The sequence below is a fragment of the Halichondria panicea genome, chromosome 15 (assembly GCF_963675165.1).
Source record: "Halichondria panicea chromosome 15, odHalPani1.1, whole genome shotgun sequence".
In the NCBI taxonomy this organism is placed as follows: Eukaryota; Metazoa; Porifera; class Demospongiae; order Suberitida; family Halichondriidae; genus Halichondria; species Halichondria panicea.
The window spans coordinates 2401957-2428871 of record NC_087391.1 but is presented as its reverse complement, the minus strand read 5'-3'; the positions used below and the strand labels follow the sequence as shown (position 1 = coordinate 2428871).

At 40.3% G+C, this 26915-nt stretch overlaps 2 protein-coding genes across 10 annotated transcripts in view; both read right to left on the bottom strand.

The window, feature by feature from the left end:
• The window catches only part of LOC135348965 (probable methyltransferase TARBP1), a 69386-nt gene that overhangs the window by 4712 nt on the left and 37759 nt on the right, over positions 1–26915 (bottom strand). For 3 of the 5 annotated variants that reach the window (XR_010398832.1, XM_064547374.1, XM_064547375.1), the window contains exons 4-21: positions 8581–8633; positions 8435–8532; positions 7019–7154; positions 5772–5868; positions 5543–5632; positions 5282–5487; positions 4963–5144; positions 4657–4739; positions 4163–4333; positions 3455–3785; positions 3285–3382; positions 2636–2812; positions 1417–1631; positions 1291–1359; positions 1012–1147; positions 719–829; positions 412–564; positions 92–178 (exon numbers count right to left, since the gene is read on the bottom strand). Coding sequence is in view for 4 of the 5 variants with exons in the window: in XM_064547374.1 (XP_064403444.1) it covers positions 92–178; positions 412–564; positions 719–829; positions 1012–1147; positions 1291–1359; positions 1417–1631; positions 2636–2812; positions 3285–3382; positions 3455–3785; positions 4163–4333; positions 4657–4739; positions 4963–5144; positions 5282–5487; positions 5543–5632; positions 5772–5868; positions 7019–7154; positions 8435–8532; positions 8581–8633 (2493 nt within the window). In the remaining variant the exon portion in view is untranslated. The remainder of the gene's footprint in view (positions 1–91; positions 179–411; positions 565–718; positions 830–1011; positions 1148–1290; positions 1360–1416; positions 1632–2635; positions 2813–3284; positions 3383–3454; positions 3786–4162; positions 4334–4656; positions 4740–4962; positions 5145–5281; positions 5488–5542; positions 5633–5771; positions 5869–7018; positions 7155–8434; positions 8533–8580; positions 8634–26915) is intronic. The other 2 variants (XM_064547373.1, XM_064547376.1) reach the window with 2 other exon arrangements.
• LOC135348974 (solute carrier family 15 member 4-like) lies at positions 14474–26849 on the bottom strand. Of its 5 annotated transcripts, none has more exons than XR_010398834.1 (2): positions 17578–26849; positions 14474–17385 (listed from the first exon to the last, which is right to left on the bottom strand). XR_010398834.1 is itself a non-coding variant. In XM_064547407.1 (2 exons), the coding sequence occupies exons 1-2, from the start codon at positions 20565–20567 to the stop codon at positions 18978–18980; spliced, it is 1398 nt and encodes a 465-aa protein (XP_064403477.1). In that variant the 5' UTR covers positions 20568–26849; the 3' UTR covers positions 14474–18977. The 5 variants fall into 5 exon arrangements, 4 of the variants coding, with proteins under 4 accessions (XP_064403477.1, XP_064403475.1, XP_064403474.1 ...); XM_064547407.1 differs by having other exon boundaries at positions 14474–19584; positions 19777–26849; XM_064547405.1 differs by having other exon boundaries at positions 14474–22074; positions 23044–26849.

The following is a 26915-nucleotide window of genomic DNA, read 5'->3' as shown; positions in this document are numbered from 1 at the left end:
TTATACCCAGTTATTAACCAACATTAATCAAAAATACATTTGGGAGGGTTGAGAACACTGATTACTTAAGTATGGATTAATGTTCACTCACTTTGAGGAGGTTAGTTGATAGATTAACACCGACGTGCACACTAATGGTGAGAAATGAACACAATCTGCTTAGTCGACCATCGGAGTCCTGTCGGAATTAATTAAATCATGTTTAGGTACACGTCTGAGGTTGAAAATTAAATTATAGCATCCATGGGGTGCTTTAGCACAACACCCATGCAAGCAATTTAGGCAACAAGTGTGACATACGCACAGAACAGAACGCACAGGAGTAATTTACTTAAAAAAATACCTTGACCAAACTGCGTTCAAACATGGTAACAGAATTGGGGGTACAAAAATACCTTGACCAAAACTCACTGCATTCAAACATGGTAACAGAATTGAAGGTATGAGATCTGGGAATCGGGTAAAAATTAGGGACACTGTCCATTCCATCAAGTAGCGCACACTTCGCTGGTTGTCGTGCTGAAGTGCTCCAACTAGGCGCTCAGCCACCATCTTGCAAGTGGTCTGGAACATGGAATGAAACACAAGTAGAATATGAATGTGAAAGGCGGAAATAGAAATATGAAAATGGAAAACACGTTCAAGTGTCACGGTACACCAATATCCCGTAGAGGGTGTACTTCATACGAACAAATTAAGATAACTAACACACACGTACCTTGTTAGCAAACTTGACTGACAGTATGAGGACTTGTATCAGCCTCAATTTCACACGATGAGTGTGAGAGTTGATGTAATACTTCGGAAAATTTACAGACATCTTCAATATCTGTATATATGGCATAGAAGATCACTGACACAAATAGCAATGGTTTGTAGTGTCTTACACATTCACATAGCTACACCTCAGACCAAAGGTTAGTCTATTGTTTAAGCATGTCAATCACGCAAGGACCTCTTACACCATGCAACTACTTGTGGACGTAAAACAACCAATGCATGCACACATACCGGTACCTCAGAGGTAATTGTGGATAAAAAGATATGTAAAAAGTCATCCAATTCGTTGCCATCACTGCACTCCGAGAGACAGCCAAAAATTTCCAGCAGGAACACTAATATTTTGATCCTAACACAACAGTCACCTCTACAAAAGAAACACACATCTATCAAGGCATGAGATGATCGAGACACACTTTGCGCACACATACTCTTACTTCGCCCGGTATTTTAATGCAACACTGGCTAGATACATACAAGTACTCAATACCATGCCATGCTCCCAATCACCTGGAGCCTTCATGTTCAGACATATTCAAACCAAGAGAGCCAAGGAAACCTTCAGTGTCTCCGACAATCCTGCAATGAGAGAACAGAAGTTGCATGCAATTCTCTCATATAGAAATCTCTACAAACCTTAGGTTTTTTCTGTGCACTGTTCCAAAGGTACACGCCTGGAGAATAAGTTGTATGTGGGCTTGCAAAGAGGCCACTAGCTCAGCCTTGTGGGTACAGCCTTTTTTTGCACTAATCGGCTGCAAGCTTTTCCTCCAAATGGAGCAGGTGTAGTCGACAAGGATGTTAAAAACTCCAATTTTTGATTCACCCAATGAGAAGAACGCATCCACACACTGCATGAAGTAAAGAGTAAAGAGAGTGCATTCTTAGCACTAATGATATGTCACCCTCAAAGAGATTCACAAAAAGCGATTCTTATTACCGCAGTACTACTTAGCACCTTTTGGAAGCCTAATACAAACACCACCCAAACCCAAACATATTATTAATAATCATTTCATAGATCGAATTTCTCTGTAGGTGACAATTAAACGAGTGGTGCAAGCTGTGCTGTGCTAATGCCTCTCGCCATGTTTTGTTTTTGCTCAAAAGTACTATTATAGTGTTATAGAAGAGATAATTAGTTTGTTTTGTATAATTATCATGCAATTGTTAATGATGAGCCACACAGTCGTTATAAAGAGGAGCTTGATGGAAACAGAAGTCTATCTAATGGCTTGGATAGGGGTTGAGAAGTTTATTAAGTACTTGCATTTCCTGTCAATGAAAAAAGGGGTGGATCTGAAAAGAGGTTAGAGTTCACAAAGACTGCTGGCAGAGTACAATTGCAATGCATGCAGCTTTGCAGCTCTTTTCTGACTATTGTAGCTAACAAGCAGTTAGTGCAAGGCTTACTCAGATGATGCTATGAAAGATTCTGAAGAGACTGCAAATAGTGAAACTAGCCATAACTCGAGAAAGAAACTTTAGTTCGCAAATCCACGAATTAAAATCCAAGGGGACGTGGCTAGAAGCCTGCACGTATAGAAGCTGTTATTTGTCGTTGCATTGTAAACGTTTGGCAGTTACAGCTGCAAAAGACAGACACACACAGAGTCAGTACCGTATCCCTCGAGGTATAATCACCAAATCGACTCACTTACACTAAACGAACAACAAATTAATCAAGGAACCCTGTAAATAGTGCGCAACTAATGATGTCATTGACATTAACGATCACATTTTACAAGCCGTGCACCATGCAGTGCTCTTAAACAGCATCTAATCACATACACCCAGAAACTCTAGTCTCGTGGACCAGCCGATACTGGGTCCGCGAGACTACAGAAACTCCTACCTGTTCTTGCAGCTTATTAACTTCTTCATTATGACAGGCCAATAAGTTTGGATGGAAGACAAGCTGGGCGAATGCCTCTAGGGCTTCATCGAATTCTTTGGGCTTGTTTCTGAGCTCACCAACCAGCGACCATACTCTTTCAGTGAAGGAGCATAAGTGAGAGGGTCCTGATGCACTCTACAAGATGCAAAGCAAATACCTGCCTGTGCCAATACAATACTGAGGAAACTGGCACATATTTTATGTATACAATTGTGTGAGTATAGCCTCGAAACTAGGCCGCTTCAAAAGACGTACGGCCTGTCATACACTGTTTGCACATGTATGCGCCAATGAGGCAGTACAATTTTCAGTGAAACCGATACAGTTATCAAAATTATGCAGTGACTCGAGCTGTTGGTCCTTTAGGACCAGTTATTGTTTACTAGCACAAGAGAGAGTAGAGTATAGTAGAGAGCAACATAAGTCACTACTATGACACAATAACTTATAGAAGTACGTAGATTGCTATTGTGACAAGGAATGTTCCACGACCGAGATTATAGAATCTCCATTACCCATACAAATGATTATGGATAATAATAATCCGTCAGCGCAAAACAATATGTGTGACCGACTGAGTGTAAAGTAATTACATTGAGATATGTACCTTGTTGACCAGGAGAGAAAGGCAGCCAATGATGGTGGGGAGTGAGTCACTGGCTGAGTCCAATCCATCAAGACAAATCGTGACCAATTTATCAACCCCTGCAAAGAAACACAGTAGAGTGAAAACATACGTAAATGTTTGGATTTTGTGACAAGAATGCTCAAACACACCTTTCTCTATCACCCAGTCACTACTCTCTCTCATCATATAGAGCAGACACCTCCAGTAGGAACTGAGACACTGAGAGATAAGCGGCCCCCACTCGACCGGTGCACCGTAAGCCATCAAACCACCCACCCCTAGTATAGCTGTATCACTATCTCCATGGTTACTAGTACAGGTTGGCGGAGCAGGTCTAGAGAGATTCAGGGGTAGCGGCAGTGCATTGAGAGTGTTGGAGAGGGTGCGGCTGAGTGAGGGTGGAGAAGATGGGGACAATGAGGAAAGCCAGCCAAGGACAGTGATGGAACCAAGAAGGGCTGGAGTAACCTCTATCACATCCTGGAAATCAACATGTTAGTTAGTATACATAGGTAGAATCTCTTATAAGGGGCTCCACATGCATGAGCTCACGCATGTGTATAGAATAGCTCTCATTACGCAAACTGATACCAGGAGGAAAATTAATCAGTGTTATATACACAGTGTTTGATTAAGAATTTGAATTAGCAACAGTCCACCATCCTCACGAATGCATCGTAGAAACTGTACACATCATGCAGAAAATTCACTAGTTTTGGGAGTTTTGAGGGTCTGCTACTAATTGTGCTATGTATCCATCTAAAAACACAAGTAGCAATGCTTAATTCCATCATATCATGCAGACACTATACACAAACACTCACATGAAGGACAACATTACGTATACATGCATATACCTGCTTAGAGCATATTGAATTCAACCGCTTTCCAGCTCTTATAGCTAAGTTAGCCAGGCTGATATCTGGGTTCTCACTGAAAGGAAACTTAAGTGCCACTGTGAAACTGTAGAGTCCATCTAATGTGTGCACAAGGAAGACGTTGAGATCCAGGTTGGGAGCTCCACCCACCTACAAACATAAAATCAATTAGACTGTCAAATTGACCTAGCTAGACTCTGGCTAGGGCTCACAAAGTCTTCTCAATACAATCAATGGCGTATAAAAGAAGAGAGGGTATGCAACAGCAAAACAAATTGAATGAACGCATGTGCAGGAGTGCTAAAAATAGAAATGCCCACGATTTGAATTTTGATCGCTATAATTATGTGTACTATAGATAGTCACTTGCATGCATGCATGCCTTTTCTTCTTCAATCATAAACATGTTTGGGTACTATGGGGAAATAATCTTTAAAGGCCCTAGTATACAGGCTCTCTCTCACAGGCCTGACCTTTGCTCCCGGCAAGAGTTGAGTGTGAAGGTAGAGCATTGTGTCAGGTAGCCATGGTGAGAGACACTTGTAGAACACTTGAGCTGTGCACAAACATGGACATATATATTTTCAAACTAGAAGTCTAAAATGTGCATGCAGAACTATAGTGTTGTTTATAGTACATGTGACATCATTAAAAAAACCAGGTGACATACATAAGACTTTAGTTGACCTAATACGTATAAACTGTGCATGCAGCACAGGTCGATCCATGCATGCATTGCATAAATGGGAAGTACAATATAAATGCACGACTGCTCACACCTGTGTCACTGTGAGGTGAAGATGGTAGCAGATGAACGAGGGAGGAGAGAAACTCGAGAGCATTGCTCACAACATCAGCTGCTAGATAGGCCCGTGCTGTTGCTGTGGCAATGATATCCATGACCGGTGCCATGAGCAGGGTGAGAGAATCACCAAGGCTACGAGACTCAGTCGACAGTGCTCTGCATGCATGACGATTGTGCATTGATAACGAAAAAAGTATTATTCGAAACTACGCACATAACTATGCTTGTACTAATTACAGTACGTATATGACATTAAAAAAATTCAGTTACACATAATTATGTAAATTGAATACCTGCTGCCAACAATGCACTCTTCGTCAACTGAAAGAACTAGAGCTCGGGCAAGGCTTGAAATGGTTGGTAAGGGATCATCACGGTGGGATGTCACCTGAAGGTAAGCATGGATACATGACTGCAAGTACGAAAACAGATTCTTTGATCCACTCTCTTCTGCAGAGGTCTCTTTTAAGGTAGCCAGACTCACGAGAAATTTGGATGCCTAAGTAGATAGAAAATGAAACAATATTCATACTCTATTGATTTCCTGAAAATACCTGTTTCCAACTTTTAGAGCCAAACACAAGACATTCAGCTTGGCGAAAAGAACCTAAAGTCTGAACAGCTTCCAAGTAGCCAACTTCTCTCTGTGTAGGCAGACAGAATGACAAACTATCAACATTCACACGCATATAGCCTCAATAGCAATTGATTTTGACTATAAAAGACGTTGTTGTTATTCATGTAATAATTATACATTATCATAATTAGTTATGTTTAACTCACGTGATTTGTGAGTTCACACACAGCCTTTAGCAGGAAGGACTGAGTAGCTTCTCTCAGAGAAGGCTTGTGAGTGAGTATCGAACTGAGAACAATTGACCTACGAACGTGCAGAGTGTACACACACGGTGATAATTATTACAGTCATGCGGGAACGAATTAATTAAGGCGGTCTTGCACTACGTATACACAACATGCTCTCATCTCATGTACCTATATATTTTATGTTTCATGTTTCATTTTACTGTGCATGATTAAATGTACATGTACTGTAAGGTACCACATGCATGCCCTCAACACACGCAGATCATTCAATAATACAATGACTGCTCTGACTTTTATGTTATAGCTAGTTTATTCCGAGGGCATAGCAACATAACACTGTCTTAGTAACACAATAAGTAGAACGGCACAAAATGATAGAGACAACCCTATACACAGCTCAATCTCTTCTCTCTTCTAGACGATATGTGCCAGTATATCTGTAGCGCATATAAGATTGGCATGGACCAACGAATGGCTTGACACAAACGCACTACTGCAAACAGCCCCACCCCACTACTGCCCCCCTCCAACAGAAACCAGTCACAAGCAGCAACATACCAGAAAACACGAACTGGAAAAGAAACGGGCATATCAGCAAAGAATCCAGGAAGTTGAACACTCCTCTTTCACACCGTTAGTTTTATCAGTTACAGGAGGCATGGGCGTAGAAGCATCACTTTTCTACAAACGCCTGAGCTCACTACTCGCCCAGAAATTGGACATCACCTACAATAAAACTCTATTGCTGGTTAAGATGTCGCCTAACCTTCTCCCTCCTACGCTCAGCCATCCAAGCAATCAGAGGTGCAAGCCCCCAGCAAAAGAGCCGCTTAGTGCTATGGTGAAGTAGAATTGACATACATCACAAGGGCTACGCACTAATGTAGGTCTAGGAACACAGAATCTTTCACAAAATGAACCTTGGATAATTTAAAAACCTGCATGATTGCTAAGAAGAAACTCCCCAACAGTGCTGAACATTAACATCCTGTATGCATGATTTACTCTGATACTTATATTTCTCATAATGTTATTTCATTTAATAATTATGTCAGTCTAATGCCATGCAGAGGGGCGTTTTGTGGCTAGTACATTATGACTTTGCGGTTTGTGCATTTTGACTTTGTGGTTAGTACATTATGATGCATATTGCACTTAGCAACAACGTAGCAACGGGATATAAAGCGCTTCGTTACCACAAGTACCTAATTGCAGCCAGTCCCTCTCGCCCAATAAGAGGCTCAGAATGTAGTTCAGATACTGCATAGCTGACGAAGACCAATGGAACCTCCGCTAGTTTCAGATCAGCAAACGAGGAAAGGAACTGGGCAAGAAAAGGACCTGTACAAGCAAACAGAGGAGTATTAACAACACACTTGATCCATATAGATAATATGGATATGAAACGCCCCTAGATTACAGATAGCATCCTGAGTTTTGCTGGGAGGATGATTGCCTCGCAGCTACCAGAAAATGAAGAGCTACTGGCAAGCAAAGAATCTGTTGTCACAAGAATCTACGATTGGAAGCTGAAGTGCTAGCACTGTGATTGGCTTTAACTAGGTCTGTATAGTTATGAATATTACAGTTAGAGCGTTGTAGCTGATTTGTGGAGCTGAAAATGTCAGTTGATCTGCTGTTTGAAAAGAATTGCTATGTTTATTTTTGTGTAGTAGTTAGCCAGTATGTATTACTGGGTCCACATACTTCTGACCTTGTGTATGCTTATCTAGCTGGTTACAAACAGTTGAAGGTATTTTCAGGTGTCCTTCTTTGTGTCAGTTGATTTCTAGAACCACTGAATGTCTGTACTAAGTTTTATTGCATGTTCACCGGGTCCACAAAGTTTTATTGATGCACATGTCTTAGTTTGGCAAGTTTAAAATTCACCTTTTCAATGAATTTGTCGATTATTGAACCATTGTAATTATAGCTACATAAATTATTATTCGTTCGTAGTTGTCATACTTAATTGACTTTGCTTATGTTTTGCAGCCAGACTATGCCTCAGACAATGCCTCGCGAGAAGAAGGAACCATTCATTGACTGGCGAAAGAATGACACAAAAATGTGACGTCCACGTCCACGTCAAAGCCTCTACTCCAGATCAGCTATTAGGACAGCCAAGCATTATTATCATTCATTCATTAATGTCCTAACTATCTACTTTTTGATAAATCCCAAAATGAGATGTATATACATGTAAAGTGCATCCTTGTTTGTCAAGCTTCCATCATCATCATTCTCAGAGACTTTCAGTAGCAATTTTTATTAATCGTATACTAGACTGTTATATCTGGTAATCATCATCCCAGCCCAAACTGTTTCATGTGCTTAGTTAAAGGTATACATGTACGTGCACTGCAGGTACATGTGCATCGGTACGTAGCATGTACCGTATAGCGGGTAATTTTTGTGGGGGGGGGGATTGGAGTTGAACAGCAGTGATTTCCATGAGTCACGTCAGTAAACCACGCCTCATTTTCATGGGTACAATTTTCGTTGAGATCAGCTTACTCACGAAAATTACCCGCTATACGGTATACATAAATTACTTTGGGTGGATGATCACATTCGTAGTGCTAATTAAACGCATGCACATAAAATTATGTTTAGTTTACCTGCCTGCTCTTTCTCCATTTTTGACACAAAGGTCTGTAAAAATGTGGTAAGCTCCTTGGCTAAAGGTGGATAGCAATCTTGAGGTGAAGTCTGACTCCTGCATTTAGTTATTAAATACGTAATTTTTGAAAATGATATTGCAAACCTGTTGTAGAGGAATGTCTGGCCTAGCACTTGCAGCAGTTTCCCACATACGAACTGAAAGGAAAATAAGATTAATGAAAACAAACTGTGGCAGTAGCGAGCACATGACAGTGTGCTCTTGACACTGTCGAAACAAATTTGTGATCAAAAGATCATGATATCCATGCCAAAAACTTGTTGGGTAAAGATCAACAATATTAATGAACCAATCTGTAAATCCAAACTCCCACACAAAATATGATATATATATAGGCATGGGATTTCGCTGTTTCTATCAGAAGGTAAGCCGAAAATGTGCTCTTCTCAGCTACTGAAGACTTTTGAAAATTGTTTGGTCACTTAATTCCCTTACACATGCAACAACAAGTGCTGCACGTGTGCAAAGGAAGTTGAAGTGTGGTACAAGTGTGTCATATGATAACAGTAAAAGACTGTTATCATGCTCAAATGCTACACGTGTCTATTGCACACTTTCTGCACACATCTGGTTGGTATACAAGCCACACACGTGTACTTGCACGCATGCTAACTGCATACGTACGTTCCACACGTACAATTAAGCGACAGTATTAATTTATAGTACAGCCACTAGTATAATTCATTGATCCATATTAATTGTGTTCGCTACTAGCTATAATAATAAATTATTGCATAATATTATAAATCATCTTACATTTTAAAGTGGGTTTTGTGTGTGAGGACAAAACAATGGTTAATGGCAGCCAGCGGCAAGTACTCTTGGGATTAATACAGGTAGGTGTGGCTGCGCATGCGCAGTAGGGGATCCTACCGCGTGGTAGTGATTCGCGTGTTGGACAGTGGCAAGCCTAGCTGTTAATAGCGTCTTTCAAGCCTAGCTGTTAATAGTGTCTTAATGCTTTCCAGTATCCTAGTCCTAGGCTAGAATATCGCTTTGAAAAGTACATGCAGGCTCATCAATGATCGAAGTCGCATTCTTTGTATTGTAGTGTGTGTGTTTGGTGGCAATTAATTAGCGTCTTTCTGAGTATGTCAACTCTAGCCACTACTGCCCAGGCCATGAGGGCCCTCCCGAGTTCTGTCCTCGACCTCCACCTGGACCGGTACCATCTTTCCTATGCGGGATCGAGACGGATGCGGGCACAACGCCTTTGGGAGCACACTCACCCAGATGACACTACAGGCAGTGATACCACGACGGCGGCAGTACCACCTCACACTCGCCGGCAACATCGGCAGCGGACAGCTCTGAAACGGAGGACAACTCGATCCCCTACACCTCCGATTCAGATATGCGATTCACGCTCGCATCTAGGCAACCCTCTAACGCCACCACCGTCACCGGCAGTCACCCAGGAGCCATCGCCACTCCAGCTCTTCATCCGACTCAGAGCCCGCTCGCTCACGCTCTCGGACTCCGCGCCCTAGGCATCGGACTAGGCAACGGACCAGACATCGTACCCACCATCAGCACCGTCGTGACAGGCAGCACAGGCACCACAAGGAGAGGCACTCCCATCACTCCACGGTACCCATTTCAAGATCTATGCACAAAAGGATTGTGAGGGGTGAGTTCATTGAATTTACGGAACTGTTAGGGGAACTCATGGTGGCAGGCAGCGCTGGCGTCCACTCTCGCACGCAGAAGTGTCGCGTAGCTCCTATTGCCTCCCTGCAGTCATGGCTGCAAGCATTTTCTCGTCGGCCTCTCCCAGCATCGCCCAACAACTCTGGCGTTACCAATCGTTCATTATTCGCTCTAGTCAGCGCTTTCAACCGCATGCCTGGCTACAGTATGACCTCTAATTTCGACGCAAATTAGCTATTGACCCGACTTGCTTGTGATCCAGTATAGACACGGAACTAGTTGCCTCATGCGCTTTCAACCGCATGCCTGGCTACAGTATGACCTCCAATTTCGACGCAAATTAGCTATTGACCCGACTTGCTTGTGGTAAGTATAGACACGGAACTAGTTGCCTCATGCCTGTCTGCAGACACGGTGCGCCCGCAGGTCATTTGTTTTTCATGTGGGGCAGCCAACCACATGGCAACTGAATGCCCGAACAGCCAACTTTCTGGCTCCACGTGCACTATTTGCAGAGAATCTCAAAAAACTGCCCCCTGCTAGCAGTAGGCTTTCAGAAAAAGCAGAGCCTAGGCTCTTCCTCCGGCCCATCTCAAGCGAGACCCTTTCCCCCTCGCAAGCACCGCCAGAACACAAGCTTTAAGCCTGCAGACCATATGCCTCCTGTATAACAGGAACGGCGAGGGCCCTACTGAAACTATACTTCACGGGGAGGGGCCCCTTATTATAAATCATCTTACATTTTAACATAAAATAATAAAAATGAAAGAGTGCGTAAAAACCAAATCACATCTCTTTTTGGTCTGTGAGAATTTTTTGGTACCTTCTTTGATGTCAGGATCTTTCACCCTAATGCCCCTAGCAACAGATCAGGAAGGCTCTCCACAGCATACAAAAGACATGAAGATGAGCATACAGCCAGAGAGTCAGAGATGAAGCAAACGATAGTTTGCCATACTAAGAAGTGAAATAATATATATCAGGGGAAGCAGATCGTCAAAACATCACCCAATAATTATATGAGAACATAGACATCACCCTAGCCTGGGCAATGTCTCCCAGCAACAGTGACTGCATGAACTGTTTCACCTAATTACCATTGTATTTTTAATTTACTCTATTAGGTTTACATTGCTTATTTTACATTTCTGCTTTTTTGTCTCACGTCACAACGAATGGAAAAAAATTTGGCTGATAGGTGAAACAAACGAGATAAAAGCAGAGCTAAAACGAGTGTCAAAAAAATGCTTTATCAATTTGTTACCACCTGCATGTACACTTCAAACCTACAAGATAGTGGGCGGGACAACATTGATAAGACAATCAAACCAAGAGACATGAGAATAGACCATCAGAGTCGTTCTCTTTAGTAAATCGGATGCCCAATTTACTAAATAGGAAGAGAGGGACACTGTATATAGAAGGAGAGAGGTAATTTCGAAAAAGTGATGAGAGCATCAGGTTGAGATGTGACTATCCTCATCATCAACCTGTAATCAAAAAATGTGCAAGTCCAAGTGTTATTGCTTAAGTTCTCTTCGTTCATTTTGCCTCTGATCTCTCTTATGTAAGCCCTATAGAATATCGATCTAAACAATAATCATCCCAAGATGATACAAATATAAAAAAAAAAGGTTGAGGATGAAGCAGGGTATGGTCATTTAAGGGCTCGAGAGTTAAGGTCAGGAGAACACCTTCTTCAGGCCAACTTTTGTCTACATACTTCACAAAGATCAAGCTTTCCTACACCCACATTCCTTTGTAAGTTGTAATTGCAAACACGGCTGTGTATACTGGCAATCTTTAATTTGCAGACCCCGATAGCATACAGGACACGATGTAAGTTGTAAGAACACATGATGCTCTATTATCACCCAGCAAAGAACACCAAAGTCTCAGCAAATATGGTACGTTATAGTTTGTAAGCAGAACTCTCCATATTGTGTATCTGCAGGAAAACACGTTATCCAGCTGTAGTAAGTAGGTGTACAATAATAGAATTGAGTTGAGTTGAGCCATATTCATCTACAAATAGCAATGCAAACCCTAGCACTCCTACACCCACATTCCTTTGTAAGTTGTAATTGCAAACACGTCTGTGTATACTGGCAATCTTTAATTTGCAGACCCCGATAGCATACAGGACATGATGTAAGTTGTAAGAACACATGGAAGACACTGCCATGGGATGATGTAGGTACGTTCAGTAGTGATAAGGATGTCTACTGCATATCATACTGCACATGCAGTGAGTGGCTTCCCTCTGAATGTTTGTTACACAGTCTTGAGGCCGCCAGCGGTCTAGAAAGATCAGTTCCCAAGAATCTCCGGACCAATTCGAGTGGCTATAGGCCTCAAGAAGATATAAATGCTAAGCCCAGAGACACTGAAATTAGACATACTCAAGTTTATTGAGGCTGAATCATGCACACACCCTTGTTCATAATCCTCATTTTTTAATATTATTATTAATTCTACAAGGAAAGAATGTCAAAAATAGCACAATACACACAGTCGCCAGTCAGGGCACACATGCACATACACACACAAACCCTGCCTACAAGACAAGCAAAATATTAAATGAAGCCCTTTCTGATGACACAATTGTTCCAAGTGTTAGTAGTTCTCGCCCTATAGGTGTAGCCACTGCTGACTTCTCTTTATGAAACTTAAGGGAAATTTGCTAAGCTGCTTTTTGAATTGCTAGATGACACGGTGTAACAGAAGCAATTGCTTTACTTGCAGTATATGTTGCAAGGCAGGAGGTTTAGTAATGCCAAGAATTTCCCATGGTAGTTTACATGTACTTTGACAGTTAACGCGGAGAGAAACGCAAATATTAGAACAATTTCCCGCTGTCTGGCCCTACAGCAGTTCACCACTCGTCGAAGTTCTCTCAGTTCTTGACTCGTTGCAGTTCACCACTTGTCGAAGTTCTCTCAGTTCACCACTCGTCGATATTCTACTGCTTCCTGATGGCTGGGCGAGCTATTCTGCCACCCCCCCATTATGTCTGCCAAGGAAGCAGCTAACATAATTGTGATCGGCACAACAACCCAGTAAGATTTAAACTACCATTAATTTTAATAGCTTAATCGTACATGCATGTACAATATCGGCAATGCTGTTATGCTGATGGCATGCAGGACATTCATTTACTTGGTATTCATTGTGTGCAGATCCTCACTAAGAAGATGGTTGTATCTGTGCTGCAATGCATGAAGCGCCAGCAATCGAACGGGAAACTGTACTTTGTCTCCCCTGCTATGTGCAGGCGGCGGGACGGGTTAACGTAAGTATAATCATGCAGATACACCTCACAATAATTCATTTTGTGAAGGAGGCTACTCCTGATTCTCATGGTTCTCTAACTGGAATTTCTGTTGTATGTGTCCCCAATCACGTTCAATAATGTGGAAGGATTGGCTCGTCGACCGATTAGCCACACGTGCAGTGCTACCCTATACTCGACACAGACTCCCAGTACTCCAGAGGATTCAATGGTCCGGTCCAGTGGGTGCTTGAAATGCGCAATTTACAACTTACGCTAAAACAACAAGCAACAACTTTGTTAATCCCATTGTTCCAACATTCAAAGCTTCTAATGGCTGGTGCCAGAAATATTTATGAAACATGCAAGTCAATATTTTCCCTGCAGACGACATTCCTTGCTATTCTTTATAGCTGGTGCAATATTAACCCCAGAACAATGATCTAGCACAAAATTATTGTTTGCTATTCAGGCAGTAACAAACTTGCACAGATAATCCCCGGAAATGTGCCAAGCAGCAGGGATTCAAAGTCGGAAACTGGACATTCGGGTAAAGTTACTTGTGCCACTGTTTTATACCAACAAAATGTTAGCGACCAACTTATCCAGAACGAAGTATTAGAGAACAGGAGCCGACTAACAATTCCAAGTTTCAATGGCCCTCCTGTCATCTGTGATGGCCAAGAAAACGAGGGAAAATTTTAAGGTTGTTCCCCTATAGTAAGGAGAATTTAGACCTTGATGAAGAAAAACGAAATTTAAGCCTGATGTGGGAAACAATGTTCAAGCATGACGAATTGCACTTTCAACATCAACATTAATTATAATAAGTAGCAATCTTTTAGACATTCTGAACACTATCATAGACATTCTGAACACTATCATATTGCTGTGATTAATGCTGATTATGGATGATGATGATTCCCATACAACAACAAAAAGTGTGTAGTAACAACTTATTGCACACTTACTGTGCAATATTTTTAATTTTTAAGTCCTTTAAAGTATAGTCCCATGACTGGATTTGATGGATGTTATTGGCTGTAGATCAACTGATCAGCAATAAAAATAGTTATTATTCGCAAAAATTACTGTATAACGGGTAAATTTGGCAAATGAGCCATTAAAATAATGATAACTATCATATTGAAATTGAAGTCTATACACAAGTTAAAAGTGGATAATACTAAATCTATCAGACTAAGGTACTCTGGTATTGCTAACAACAAGTCTTGCTGCTTCAGCGGTGAGGTATCGATCATAGACCTCCTCCACGATCCTCTGCTGAGCAAATCCATCATCTCTCACTCTCATCTTGTACCAGCGAGACATGACACAAAACAATACTAGTGAAATCAAACTAATCACAGTTTTCACTGCAAATGGCACAACAGAGCACCAAGAGCGAGAATTCTTACACAGTTGATACTCCAGAAAATATCCAAACCAATAACCAATCCCGCCAGTAATAATTATAAATAAGAATGCAAAAGAAAGGACAAGTCCTCTCATGTGATAGGGAGACTGAGCACAAAAAAACTCAAGTACTGAAGTAAATAAAACCTGGTATAAAAGACCAGATGTTACACAGTAAAGCACACGTGCTATCCACTCACTGACAGCTCCATCAGAATAGTCCATTAAAACGTGCTGTACCAACTTAATAATCAGACATGAAAAACTCAATGCAACTACCACAGATGATGTGAACCCAACTTTCCTGAGAAGACTAGGAGACCTATTCCCAGCTAGTGGGTAGATGACACATTCACACAAAATTGTTCCGAGTACCATAAACAAAGGAGAGCTGTATGTAAATAAAAAGATCATGCTAGTACTGCATTCATTAAAACCAGCAATTTGGTAATGAATCTCGCTAAAAATATTAGGACGTAATAGCATAGGGAAAGATACTATTAAAAAGGAAAGCATTACAACAATTAAACGCAATACTGTTTTAACATCTTCAACTTGCTCTGTAGTGAATGGTCCGCCGTACCTTGACTTCCCCAGGTCTATTCTAGAGGGTATATCTTCCTCCCAGTATGTGAGCGCACTGCGATTGAGGGGAAATTTGTGTTGCTTAGCAAACTTAAGAACTTGGTAGATAGTTTTGAGAGACTGAGGTGACTTGGGCTCGATTATCAGCCATTTTGGACGAACAAATTGAAGCACAAGAACAACAGTCATACAAAGCGATAAAATCAAGGCAACTATGGGAGAATTTTCACAACTCAAACAGCCGACCATTAATGATAAGAAAAAGCTAAAAAAAAATCCAGCCGATGAGGCACATACAAACCAGGCAATGTAAGATGAAATACTCGAGGAAGAAGCATCTGGCATCTGATCTAGACCAAGTTGAAGGGAAGTCATAAAGCTCATACAACTTCCTAACATCCCAAAGGTAACCATCACAGTAAATTGAACGCATAACACAAAATCACCGTGATCTATGTTTAGTTCCTTCATGACCAAAAATAAGCAAAGGATTACAGTTGAAACAAACAATAACATACACCCAATACTAAACACTCTGTAGTTGCCGAGTTTGGCATTTGCTAACCATCCTGACAAGGGTACTGAAATCAAAATCGCTAGTACTGGAATCACAAGAAGCCAATTCGAAATTCTACTGAGAATTGTAGACAGTATTTCAACGCACATTAGGTAGACAGAAAAACTCACAAAACAGAGTAGAACTGTCCAAAATAGAACAAGAAAGGCTCCTTTGGAATGGAACCATCTCAGTCTATATTTACACTTGCACTTTCCCATCTGAATCAGCCGTATTCTCACAAACAATCTAATTAGCTTGCATGCACGCTAGAACTCATAATTATTGTGTGAATACCAATAAAGGCATTTTGAATGTTTATACACACAGTAGCTGATAGAAAAAATAACAGACAAAGTGGTCAAATGAATAACAACTGGTATAACAAGTTTCGTTGATTTTGTAAAAAAAAAATCGTAGTTCTCCACCCAAAATGATCCATGCATGCCGCCAGGCAAGCCCAAACAATTCAGGCTCATTGATCAACACTGAAGATGTAAAAATTGTTTTATATAAGCACTCAACACAAGGACAATAAAAACTTTAACGTACTACCTAGTATGACTACTCAAAAATACTGTAAATTTGGCGAGTGCATGAGCCATTTGAACAGAAAACCCACGACTGTTATATTATACGTAACTATGGACATGCATTGACTATAACGGAAATTGCAGTCTACACAAGATCAAAACGAAAAAAAGTGGAGAGTACTGATTCAGTCAGTATGCGACCAGGCACAAATGACATTTGACAATACAGTCATAAAAATTATTTCTAACACTGAAATCTATTGCTAACAACAAGTTAAGAATGCGGCATTAGAGTGTTTGATCTTGACGCTTCAGCGGTGAGGTATCGATCATAGACCTCTTCCACAATTTTCTGCTGAGCAAATCCATCATCTCTCACTCTCATCTTGTACCAGCGAGACACGACACAAAACAATACTAGCGCAATCAAACTAATCACAGTTTTCACTGCAAATGGCACAACAGAGCACCAAGAGCTTTGATCTTTACACACTTGATACTCCAGAAAAAATCCAAGCCAATAGCCAATCAAGCTAATGATTATCGCAAACGATAATGCAAAAGAAAGGACAAGTCCCCTCATATGATAGGGAGACTGAGCACAGAAAAACTCAAGTACTGAAGTAAATAAAACCTGGGACAAGAGACCAGACATTGCATAGTAAAGCACACGTGCTATCCACTCACTGACAGCTCCATCAGAATAGTCCATTAAAACGTGCTGTACCAACTTAATAATCAGACATGAAAAGCTCAATGCAACTACCACAGATGATGTGAACCCAACTTTCCTGAGAAGACTAGGAGACCTATTCTCAGCTAGTGGGTAGATGACACATTCACACAAAATTGTTCCGAGAACCATAAACAAATGAGAGCTGTATGTAAATAAAAAGATCATGTTAGTACTGCATTCATTGAAACCAGCAATTTGGTAATGAATCTCGCTAAAAATATTAGGACGTAATAGCATAGGGAAAGATACTATTAAAAAGGAAAGCATTACAACAATTAAACGCAATACTGTTTTAACATCTTCAACTTGCTCTGTAGTGAATGGTCCGCCATACCTTGACTTCCCCAGGTCTATTCTAGAGGGTATATCTTCCTCCCAGTATGTGAGCGCACTGCGATTGAGGGGAAATTTGTGTTGCTTAGCAAACTTGAGAACTTGGTAGATAGTTTTGAGAGACTGAGGTGACTTGGGCTCGATTATCAGCCATTTTGGACGAACAAATTGAAGCACAAGAACAACAGTCATACAAAGCGATAAAATCAAGGCAACTATGGGAGAATTTTCACAACTCAAACAGCCGACCATTAATGATAAGAAAATGCTAAAAAAAATTCCAGCCGATAAGGCACATACAAACCAGGCAATGTAAGATGAAATACTCGAGGAAGAAGCATCTGGCATCTGATCTAGACCAAGTTGAAGGGAAGTCATAAAGCTCATACAACTTCCTAACATCCCAAAGGTAACCATCACAGTAAATTGAACGCATAACACAAAATCACCGTGATCTATGTTTAGTTCCTTCATGACCAAAAATAAGCAAAGGATTACAGTTGAAACAAACAACAACATGCACCCAATACTAAACACTCTGTAGTTGCCGAGTTTGGAATTTGCTAACCATCCTGACAAGGGTACTGAAATCAAAATTGCTAGTACTGGAATCACAAGAAGCCAATTCGAAATTCTACTGAGAATTGTAGACAGTATTTCAACCCACATTAGGTAGACAGACGAACTCACAAAACAGAGTAGAACTGTCCAAAATAGAACAAGAAAGGCTCCTTTGGAATGGAACCATCTCAGTCTGTATTTACACTTGCACTTTCCCATCTGAATCAGCCGTATTTTCACAAACAATCTAATTAGCTTGCATGCACGCTAGAACTCATAATTATTGTGTGAATACCAATAAAGGCATTCTAAATGTTATACACACAGTAGCTGATAGAAAAAATAACAGACAAAGTGGTCAAATTAATAACAACAGGTATAACAAGTTTCGTTGATTTTGTAAAAAAAAATCGTAGTTCTCCACCCAAAATGATCCATGCATGCCGCAAGGCAAGCCCAAACAATCCAGGCTCATTGATACTACCTATCAACACTAATTAACATGAAGATGTAAAAATTGTTTTATAATAAAAGCACTCAACACAAGGACTATAAAAACTTTAACGTACTACCTAGTATGACTATACACGTAAATTTGGCAAGTGCATGGGCCATTTGAACAGAAAACCCATGTAACTATGACTAAAATAATATGTTATAATTATTATACGTAACTATGGGACATGCATTGACTATTACATTGAAATTGCAGTCTACACAAGATCAAAACAAAAAAGTGGAGAGTACTGATTTAGTCAGTATGACCAGGCACAAGACCATACAGTCAATAAAAAATATTTCTAACACTAAATCAGGTACTCCGATATTGCTAACAACAAGTTAACAATTCGGCATTATTAGAGTGCTTGATCTTGCTGCTTCAGCGGTGAGGTATCGATCATAGACCTCTTCCACAATTTTCTGCTGAGTAAATCCATCATCTCTCACTCTCATCTTGTACCAGCGAGACACGACACAAAACAATACTAGTGAAATCAAACTAATCACAGTTTTCACTGCAAATGGCACAACAGAGCACCAAGAGCTTTGATCTTTACACACTTGATACTCCAGAAAAAATCCAAGCCAATAGCCAATCAAGCTACTGATTATCGTAAACGATAATGCAAAAGAAAGGACAAGTCCCCTCATATGATAGGGAGACTGAGCACAGAAAAACTCAAGTACTGAAGTAAATAAAACCTGGGACAAGAGACCAGACATTGCATAGTAAAGCACACGTGCTATCCACTCACTGACAGCTCCATCAGAATAGTCCATTAAAACGTGCTGTACCAACTTAATAATCAGACATGAAAAGCTCAATGCAACTACCACAGATGATGTGAACCCAACTTTCCTGAGAAGACTAGGAGACCTATTCCCAGCTAGTGGGTAGATGACACATTCACACAAAATTGTTCCGAGTACCATAAACAAAGGAGAGCTGTATGTAAATAAAAAGATCATGTTAGTACTGCATTCATTAAAACCAGCAATTTGGTAATGAATCTCGCTAAAAATATTAGGACGTAATAGCATAGGGAAAGATACTATTAAAAAGGAAAGCATTACAACAATTAAACGCAATACTGTTTTAACATCTTCAACTTGCTCTGTAGTGAACGGTCCGCCATACCTTGACTTCCCCAGGTCTATTCTAGAGGGTATGTCTTCCTCCCAGTATGTGAGCGCACTGCGGTTGAGGGGAAATTTGTGTTGCTTAGCAAACTTGAGAACTTTGTAGATAGTTTTGAGAGACTGAGGTGACTTGGGCTCGATTATCAGCCATTTTGGACGAAGAAATTGAAGCACAAGAATAACAGTCATACAAAGCGGTAAAATCAAGGCAACTACGGGAGAATTATCACATCTCAAACAGTTGGCAATGCACAAAAATGACAAGAAATAGCTAAGGAAAATTCCAGCCGATAAGGCACATACAAACCAGGCAATACAAGAGGAAATGTTCGAAGAAGAAGCATCTGGCATCTGATCTAGACCAAGTTGAAGAGCGGTTACAATGCACATGCAAAATCCTAAGATCCAAAACATAACTCCCACAGTAAAATGAACCCATAAAAGAACATCACTGTGTATGTTTAGTTCCTCCATAACCAAAACCAAGCAAAGGATTACAGTTGAAACAAACAATAACACACACCCAATACTAAACACTCTGTAGTTGCCGAGTTTTGCATTCGATAACCATCCTGACAAGGGTACTGAAATCAAAAGTGTTAGTACTGGAATCACAGCAAACCAAATAGAAATTCTAATTCTACCGAGAATTTTAGACGATACTATTTCAATCCCCATTAGGAAGACAGACGAACTCACAAAACTGAGTAGAACTGTCCAAAATAGAACAAGAAAGGCTCCTTTGGAATGGAACCATCTCAGTCTGTATTTACACTTGCACTTTCCCATCTGAATCAGCTGTATTCTCACAAACAATCTAATTACCAGTCTTTCCAGCTAGAAGATATAAATACAACTGTGTACACACAATAGATGATAGAAGAAATAACAGACAAATTGAGACAAAGTGGTCAAATGAATTACTACCACGTCACATGTAATTTTAACGTAATAGTTTTGTGTTAGATTTCTGGTGTTAATTGATCAGTCTCATGTAACCCGGGTTTACTAGAGACAAATGGGGTGTGGCTAAAAGTCACACCGTGACACGCCCATTTTTTTCACAGGTACTGCGTGGGCCACAAGTAAATTTCTCACCACTAAAAAAATCGGGTTTGGCCCCACCTGAGAACTTGCTAGTCTGTCTCTCATTGATGTTGGTACAAATATTATGTATCTTGGTTTACTTACATGGATCGTGCTCGGTAAGACAGTATAACTCTTGAAAACATCATTACAACACAATAGTTGTGGTGATGACATGGAAGAAAGACTGAGGAGAGATGTTAAGGATGGTTATAAGTATAAGTAGTGGTGCAAGGCATGTAAGATCAGCAAGACGTAAAGGCAGGCAGTTTCTTTGAGAAGTCAAAGATACCCATTCGGAGTTGGATCCTCTGGCAAAACTGCAGCCCAAGGTTGGACGAATTACATTCTTCACTCCCCTCGGGCATAATATTCTTTGTGCCTAATTTGATGCAACATACGAGGAATTAAGTAGTCATTACATGTCACCATAAGCGAAAATGCCTTGATGATTTACAAACAGCTGTTGCTTAATAAATGCAATTTGCTGAATCTAGTAATTAATAAATAAATTTCTAGTGGAACTACAGGTAACGTTAAAAAGAAGACTGTCTCTGTCTTTCAATTTCATTGAACCTTATCAAATGACCTGATCACTTCATTAATCAGTTATTAATTGCAGTATTTTTCATAGCCTGTGAACTCGTACTTAATTGGTCCAAGAATAAACTTGAACTACCAGTAATATTAATTAGAAGACTGTCTATTAAATGACCTGATCACTTAGTCATTATTGATACCAATATTTTTCATAGCATTTGATCAAAAAAATTGTCGGTCCAAGAATAAACTTGAGTGTCTAAAACAGTACAAGGTATTTTGGAATTATCGGTAATGTTAAAAAGAAAACTGTCTCTGCCTTTCTATTCATAATGTATTAAAGATATTCAAGATAAAAATAATAAGCATTCACCAATATACATCAAATGTGTCACTAGAAATACAAGATGTGCCACATATTCATGCGACTACCAGAACTTTTTAGGACACTTGAAGTTGACGGTCATAAAAACACACTAGCTGTGACAAATATATAGCTGTTCCTTAAGAACTACGCTTTGGATTGAAAAGTCCACATAACCTTTGTCAGTTCACGGGGGGAGGACATTTTTTTTTTATTGATTCCCCAACTGTGTGTCAATTGTACAGTCCAACCATGATCAGTCGGATAATTATCTGGAGGACACCCTACCGTCGAGCCCAAAAGGGTCTGCAAAGAAAGGTATAATTATATCTGCTGTATGTGGAATTAAAATATAGGCTTGAAAGTTCAAGTCAATGACGTTTGACAGTAATACCTTAAAAATTTAGTCTACACACGTCATAGCTATCATGACTTCATTACAACTGTTTGTCGGCAATCTATCTAGGAAGGAGATATAGATGGAAAGGATGAAAACCATGTTGACAGACAGTTTTTAGCAAACGTATAGTGTTGGTAGCAACATAATCCTTTACAAGAGGGTTCTCGAAGGAACGATGTGGCACTTCATAGCCAGGCGTTTTTGGTGTGCCCAGTTGTGGTCGCCACAGGGAGAACCAGAGATAGGGAAATCAATGCCTATGAAAGCTGTTGCAGTTGTTGGTGAGTAAGATCACTAATGATAACAGTCTGTACTCTATATTTATTTACCAGTGCTTCTAACTGGGATATAGGTTTGAACACAAGCCTTAGTGCTTTAGAGATCGTCAATCTCTTCGACACCCTTTGTCATTGACGACTTATTGATGTCGGGGAATGTCAAAAGTGGTGTGGCAAAGCCATTTTCATCTGCTATGATCTCAACTAACTTTGATATCAAGGCAGATGCAAGGTGTGTGCGATTGGTATATCTGTATTGGGGTAGTAAATAAATAGGATTTACAATAATTAGTCAGCAGTTTAAATAGTGGGTTTTGTGTGTGAGGACAAACAATGGTTAATGGTAGCCAGGGGCAAGTACTCTTGGGATTAATGTAGGCGTGGCTGCGCATGCGCAGCAGGGGACCCTACCGTGTGGTAGTCATTCACGTAGCTGTTAATAGCGTCTTTCTGAGTACGTCAATTCCTCTACCCACTACTGCCCAGGCCATGAGGGCCCTCCCGAGTTCTGTCCTCGACCTCCACTTGGACCGGTACCATCTTTCCCATGCGGGATCTAAACGGATGCGGGCACAACGCCTTTGGGAGCACACTCACCCAGACGACACTACAGGCAGTGATAACACGACTCAACAAGAGTCTGAGGATGACGGCGGCAGTACCACCTCAGACTCGCCGGCAACATCGACAGCAGACAGCTCTGGAACGGAGGACAACTCGATGTTATATGAATCTACTGTAGAGTCGTTCATGTCATTCTCAATTGTAGGATCTTGACACAGGCCGTGCTGATTCCATTTTCAAATCAAAATCGAGCATTAGTTTCAGAAACTGAAGAGGATAATTTGTTTGATGAACTGGAAACAATGTTTCGGGCAGAGTCATGAGTTTCAAGTTAGCATTAAGACACTGCATCAATTGGAGAAAACTGAAAAACTGAGCATACTCCTCCATTGTACAAAGCAGGTGCAAATTAACGATGTGGTGTACACACAAAGACATAAATTTGGTGATAGTAACATAAATATTGTGGTAATGGCCTTTTCTACTCACCTGGATGCCACAGCACTGCTTTTACAGCATGGATAGCCTTCACACAACAATATCTTGGTTTAAATAGTGGAAGATTTTGATGCTAAAGCTTCTTTGTCGAGCAAAAGCTAAGAAGCTTGAACAAGCTTGTGACTGGGTCTGCTTACCTGGATGTTCTAGCACTGCGTTTACAGCATGGGTAGCCTCCACACAACAAGTTAATAGTGGCAGCTTTCGGTGTTAAAGCTTTGTTGTCTAATAAAAGCGAGCAAAATGTAGCTTGAACGGGGTTATTTACAGCTAAAGTGAGTGATCCTGCACCAGGAACAATGGAACAGGGTCACTAAAGTAGAAAGCTAGTAGCTTCTGCTGACTACGTATTTGCAGCTGAAGTGATCCCGTACCAGGAACAATGAAAGATAAATTGTGACTGGTTGTTGGCTGGCTCTGGATCCTATACTTCGGCCTGGCAGGAGCCATACCTCTCTAAGTCTAAGACTCCAGGCTTCTTTGCTGTGATCCCAGTCCACAGTGCATTTCTCATGTGACATGTACCACCAGCATGCTTCCCCTCCAGTTTGGTTTAGTTTGAGTTGCTGTGCTAGTCATACATGCTACATGCACTGCATTATCACTCTTCTGAGGGTTTGCACTTTAGTGCTCTAGTTATAATTATAAACTTGTAGTGTTTATAGAATTTTTGGGGACCATTTTGTACTTATAACATGCCGTGTACAACATAATTATTATGCCATGTGCGTTAATTAGAAATTGGCATCGACACTGACAATTTTTTTGCCTTCGTCGAACAGTGTGGAACTAAAAAATGTCAATAATTGCTGGTTTGCCTGGAATGAGTCGAAGTCTAATGGCGTCTTCCAGATGCTGTAAAAGTTGTTGATATTCGGTATTATCCGCATAAAATAGGTCCATTTACTGATAAGACGTGTTCACGTGAGGGCGGCATATATATATGCTTCTTGTGGGTGGGTGGTTGCAATTGAGCTCAACTTAGTGATCTCCTCAACCCATTTTTTCTTTCTAATTTGTTGATTTTAAAGTCAGATGTCCCAAAGCCTAGTGTTGCATGGTGGGTTTGGAAACTACTAGCTTTACACTCATGTACAGCATGTACCAATTGCCTTAATTACTACGAATCCAATTAGGGGTCACACAGTACTGCAAGCTATGCACCAAAACGATTGTTTTTGCTTGTGTGCAACAGAATTAAAACAAACGCAGAGGACTACGCAAACAGAACATAAACTTTAATTTGGCCTCTACTGTACCCATTGCGTGAAAATTAAACTTAAGATAGCATTGCCATTTTCAAGCGCTGTTTTTGTGGATCGTCTCATATAATTATCGATTTCCCAGGCCTTGATGGATGCTACGCGAGCAAGAGTACAGCTGCACTGCGTTCCAAGAAGATTGATAAACTGAATGTCCAGGATAGTGTGCAAGATGAGACAAAGAAGTTAGATGATCTAAGAATAAAAGAAGATCATCTAAGAGTAGCTAAAAACAGTACTGTATATCTTTTAGGTTATTAATTTTCTGCTGGATATATAATAGGGTATAGAGTACATGCACCGGTAGATGATGTATCCAATTCAAACGCTGCTACTATTGTGAGATCCACTACCAGGCCAGCTCCTTATGGCTCAGGCTGGAATCAATGGAGAGATAATGAAGAGAGTGCTTATCTCTACTCTATTGTGGCATATCCCAGACGTATAAATGTACTTCTCCATGACCAAAGACATGCAGCGAATGATTTACCAGGTGTGATCAATTATATTTTAAGTATTTCTATATACAGCACGTAGGCGAGTCCTACCTTCTAGTGCAATATTCAATTCAAAAAGAAATGTTTCATAGTCTCCTGAGAACAGATATGCGCATTGCACACTGTAAATTGTAGGCAGCCTCTAGCTTGGTAATGGCTACAATGCCGTTAAATGAAGCTCTATCTGAAGTCACGGTTTGCAGAACCGGTGCAACCTACCTATTATTATTTTGAAAGTTGTTATTTTTTATTTGCAACTCCAAATTAATATCAAGAGTGCTATAATTGATCTAAATGGGTGGGTGTATCTTTGTGAGATTTTCAATGTGAGATTAAGCACCATCGAATGATTCCGAATTTGAGTCCCCGCCCACTAAAGATTTAAACAAGAATGTCGCGTTTATAAACAGTACGCGTTCGCTTGCAAGCAATCGCGATCATGCAGCCTCGGCTGCGGTATAAAAGGAAAGTAGCAGGCCGGAAGTAAAATCATTGCGAACAAAATGGTGCCCAGTTTGAAAATGATAAGAACTCAGCTCTGAACAAAACTATTGCACACGCACATAAACCAACAAAAACATGCTCATTCCAGGCCACGTGCAATATCCACATGGCCATAAGTTCAGTATAATAACAATGGCTTCCTTAGCTTCCAAAGAAGAGATCGAGGTAAGATAAAATGTCATCAATTTCACATCATAATTATACCATGTACAGGTAACAGTTAAATATAAAGATACTCCATCACAAGTGGTTGTTAGTAAAATTAATAAGGTAGTTAAGGAGATCCGGGAGGCAGGGCTCAGGCAATTCTGCCTCGGATTATGAATCCTTAAGGTGAGAGCAGGATAGAGAGTATATATGCAGCAAGCCTAGAAGCAGACACTGCCATAAATAAAATATTTGTTGTAATGGATTTTGTTGTGTGTATGAGAACACACAATTCTATGTTCATGGTGTGCGACAACCTTAAGGAGAAAATGAACACCAGAAATTTTAAATTCAGCCGGAGGACATTAAATAGTAATTCGTTTATATAGTTATCCTCCATGACCAAACCACCATAGGCAAAACAAAGAACCTAAACACCCTACTTTTGCATCAGCTATAATTATAACCACCTGGATAACGGTGCTGAATTCAATACCACAAATCACAAGAAAACAATTCAAATTCTAACGAAAATTGTGTTCAACATTAGTACGTAAAAAGTCACAAATAGAACACATATTGCTTGCTAGAAGTTATGTTACTGCATTAAAGGATTTACACATGTTTACTGTATAGAAAGTAGTCTATTATCAATAACACATAATCGCTATGACAATAATTTATTGGGACAAGTTTTAAATATAAACAATGAAACACATAAACAACCACCACCCACAATAATTATATACAATGTACAGTATAGCTTCATACATTAATTGCTTAGCAAGCACGTAAGTTGAAAGATATACTAAGCACTTGGTACAAGAATGTACTATATAGCAAGAACTCTGTGTGTATTGATCAACTAAATAGCCTAATGCACCCCAATGCACATCGGCTATTGTAAACAGTGAAAGCTTTTAACAAGCTTCTAAAATCGGTTAAGCAAAGTGCTCATGTACATGCTACGTCATTCGTGTGCTCTCTGAAAGATGTC

Coding starts and splice junctions, on each gene's coding strand:
- LOC135348974 (XM_064547405.1), bottom strand. CDS start 20,567: ATGGGAAAGTGCAAGTGTAAATACAGACTGAGATGGTTCCATTCCAAA.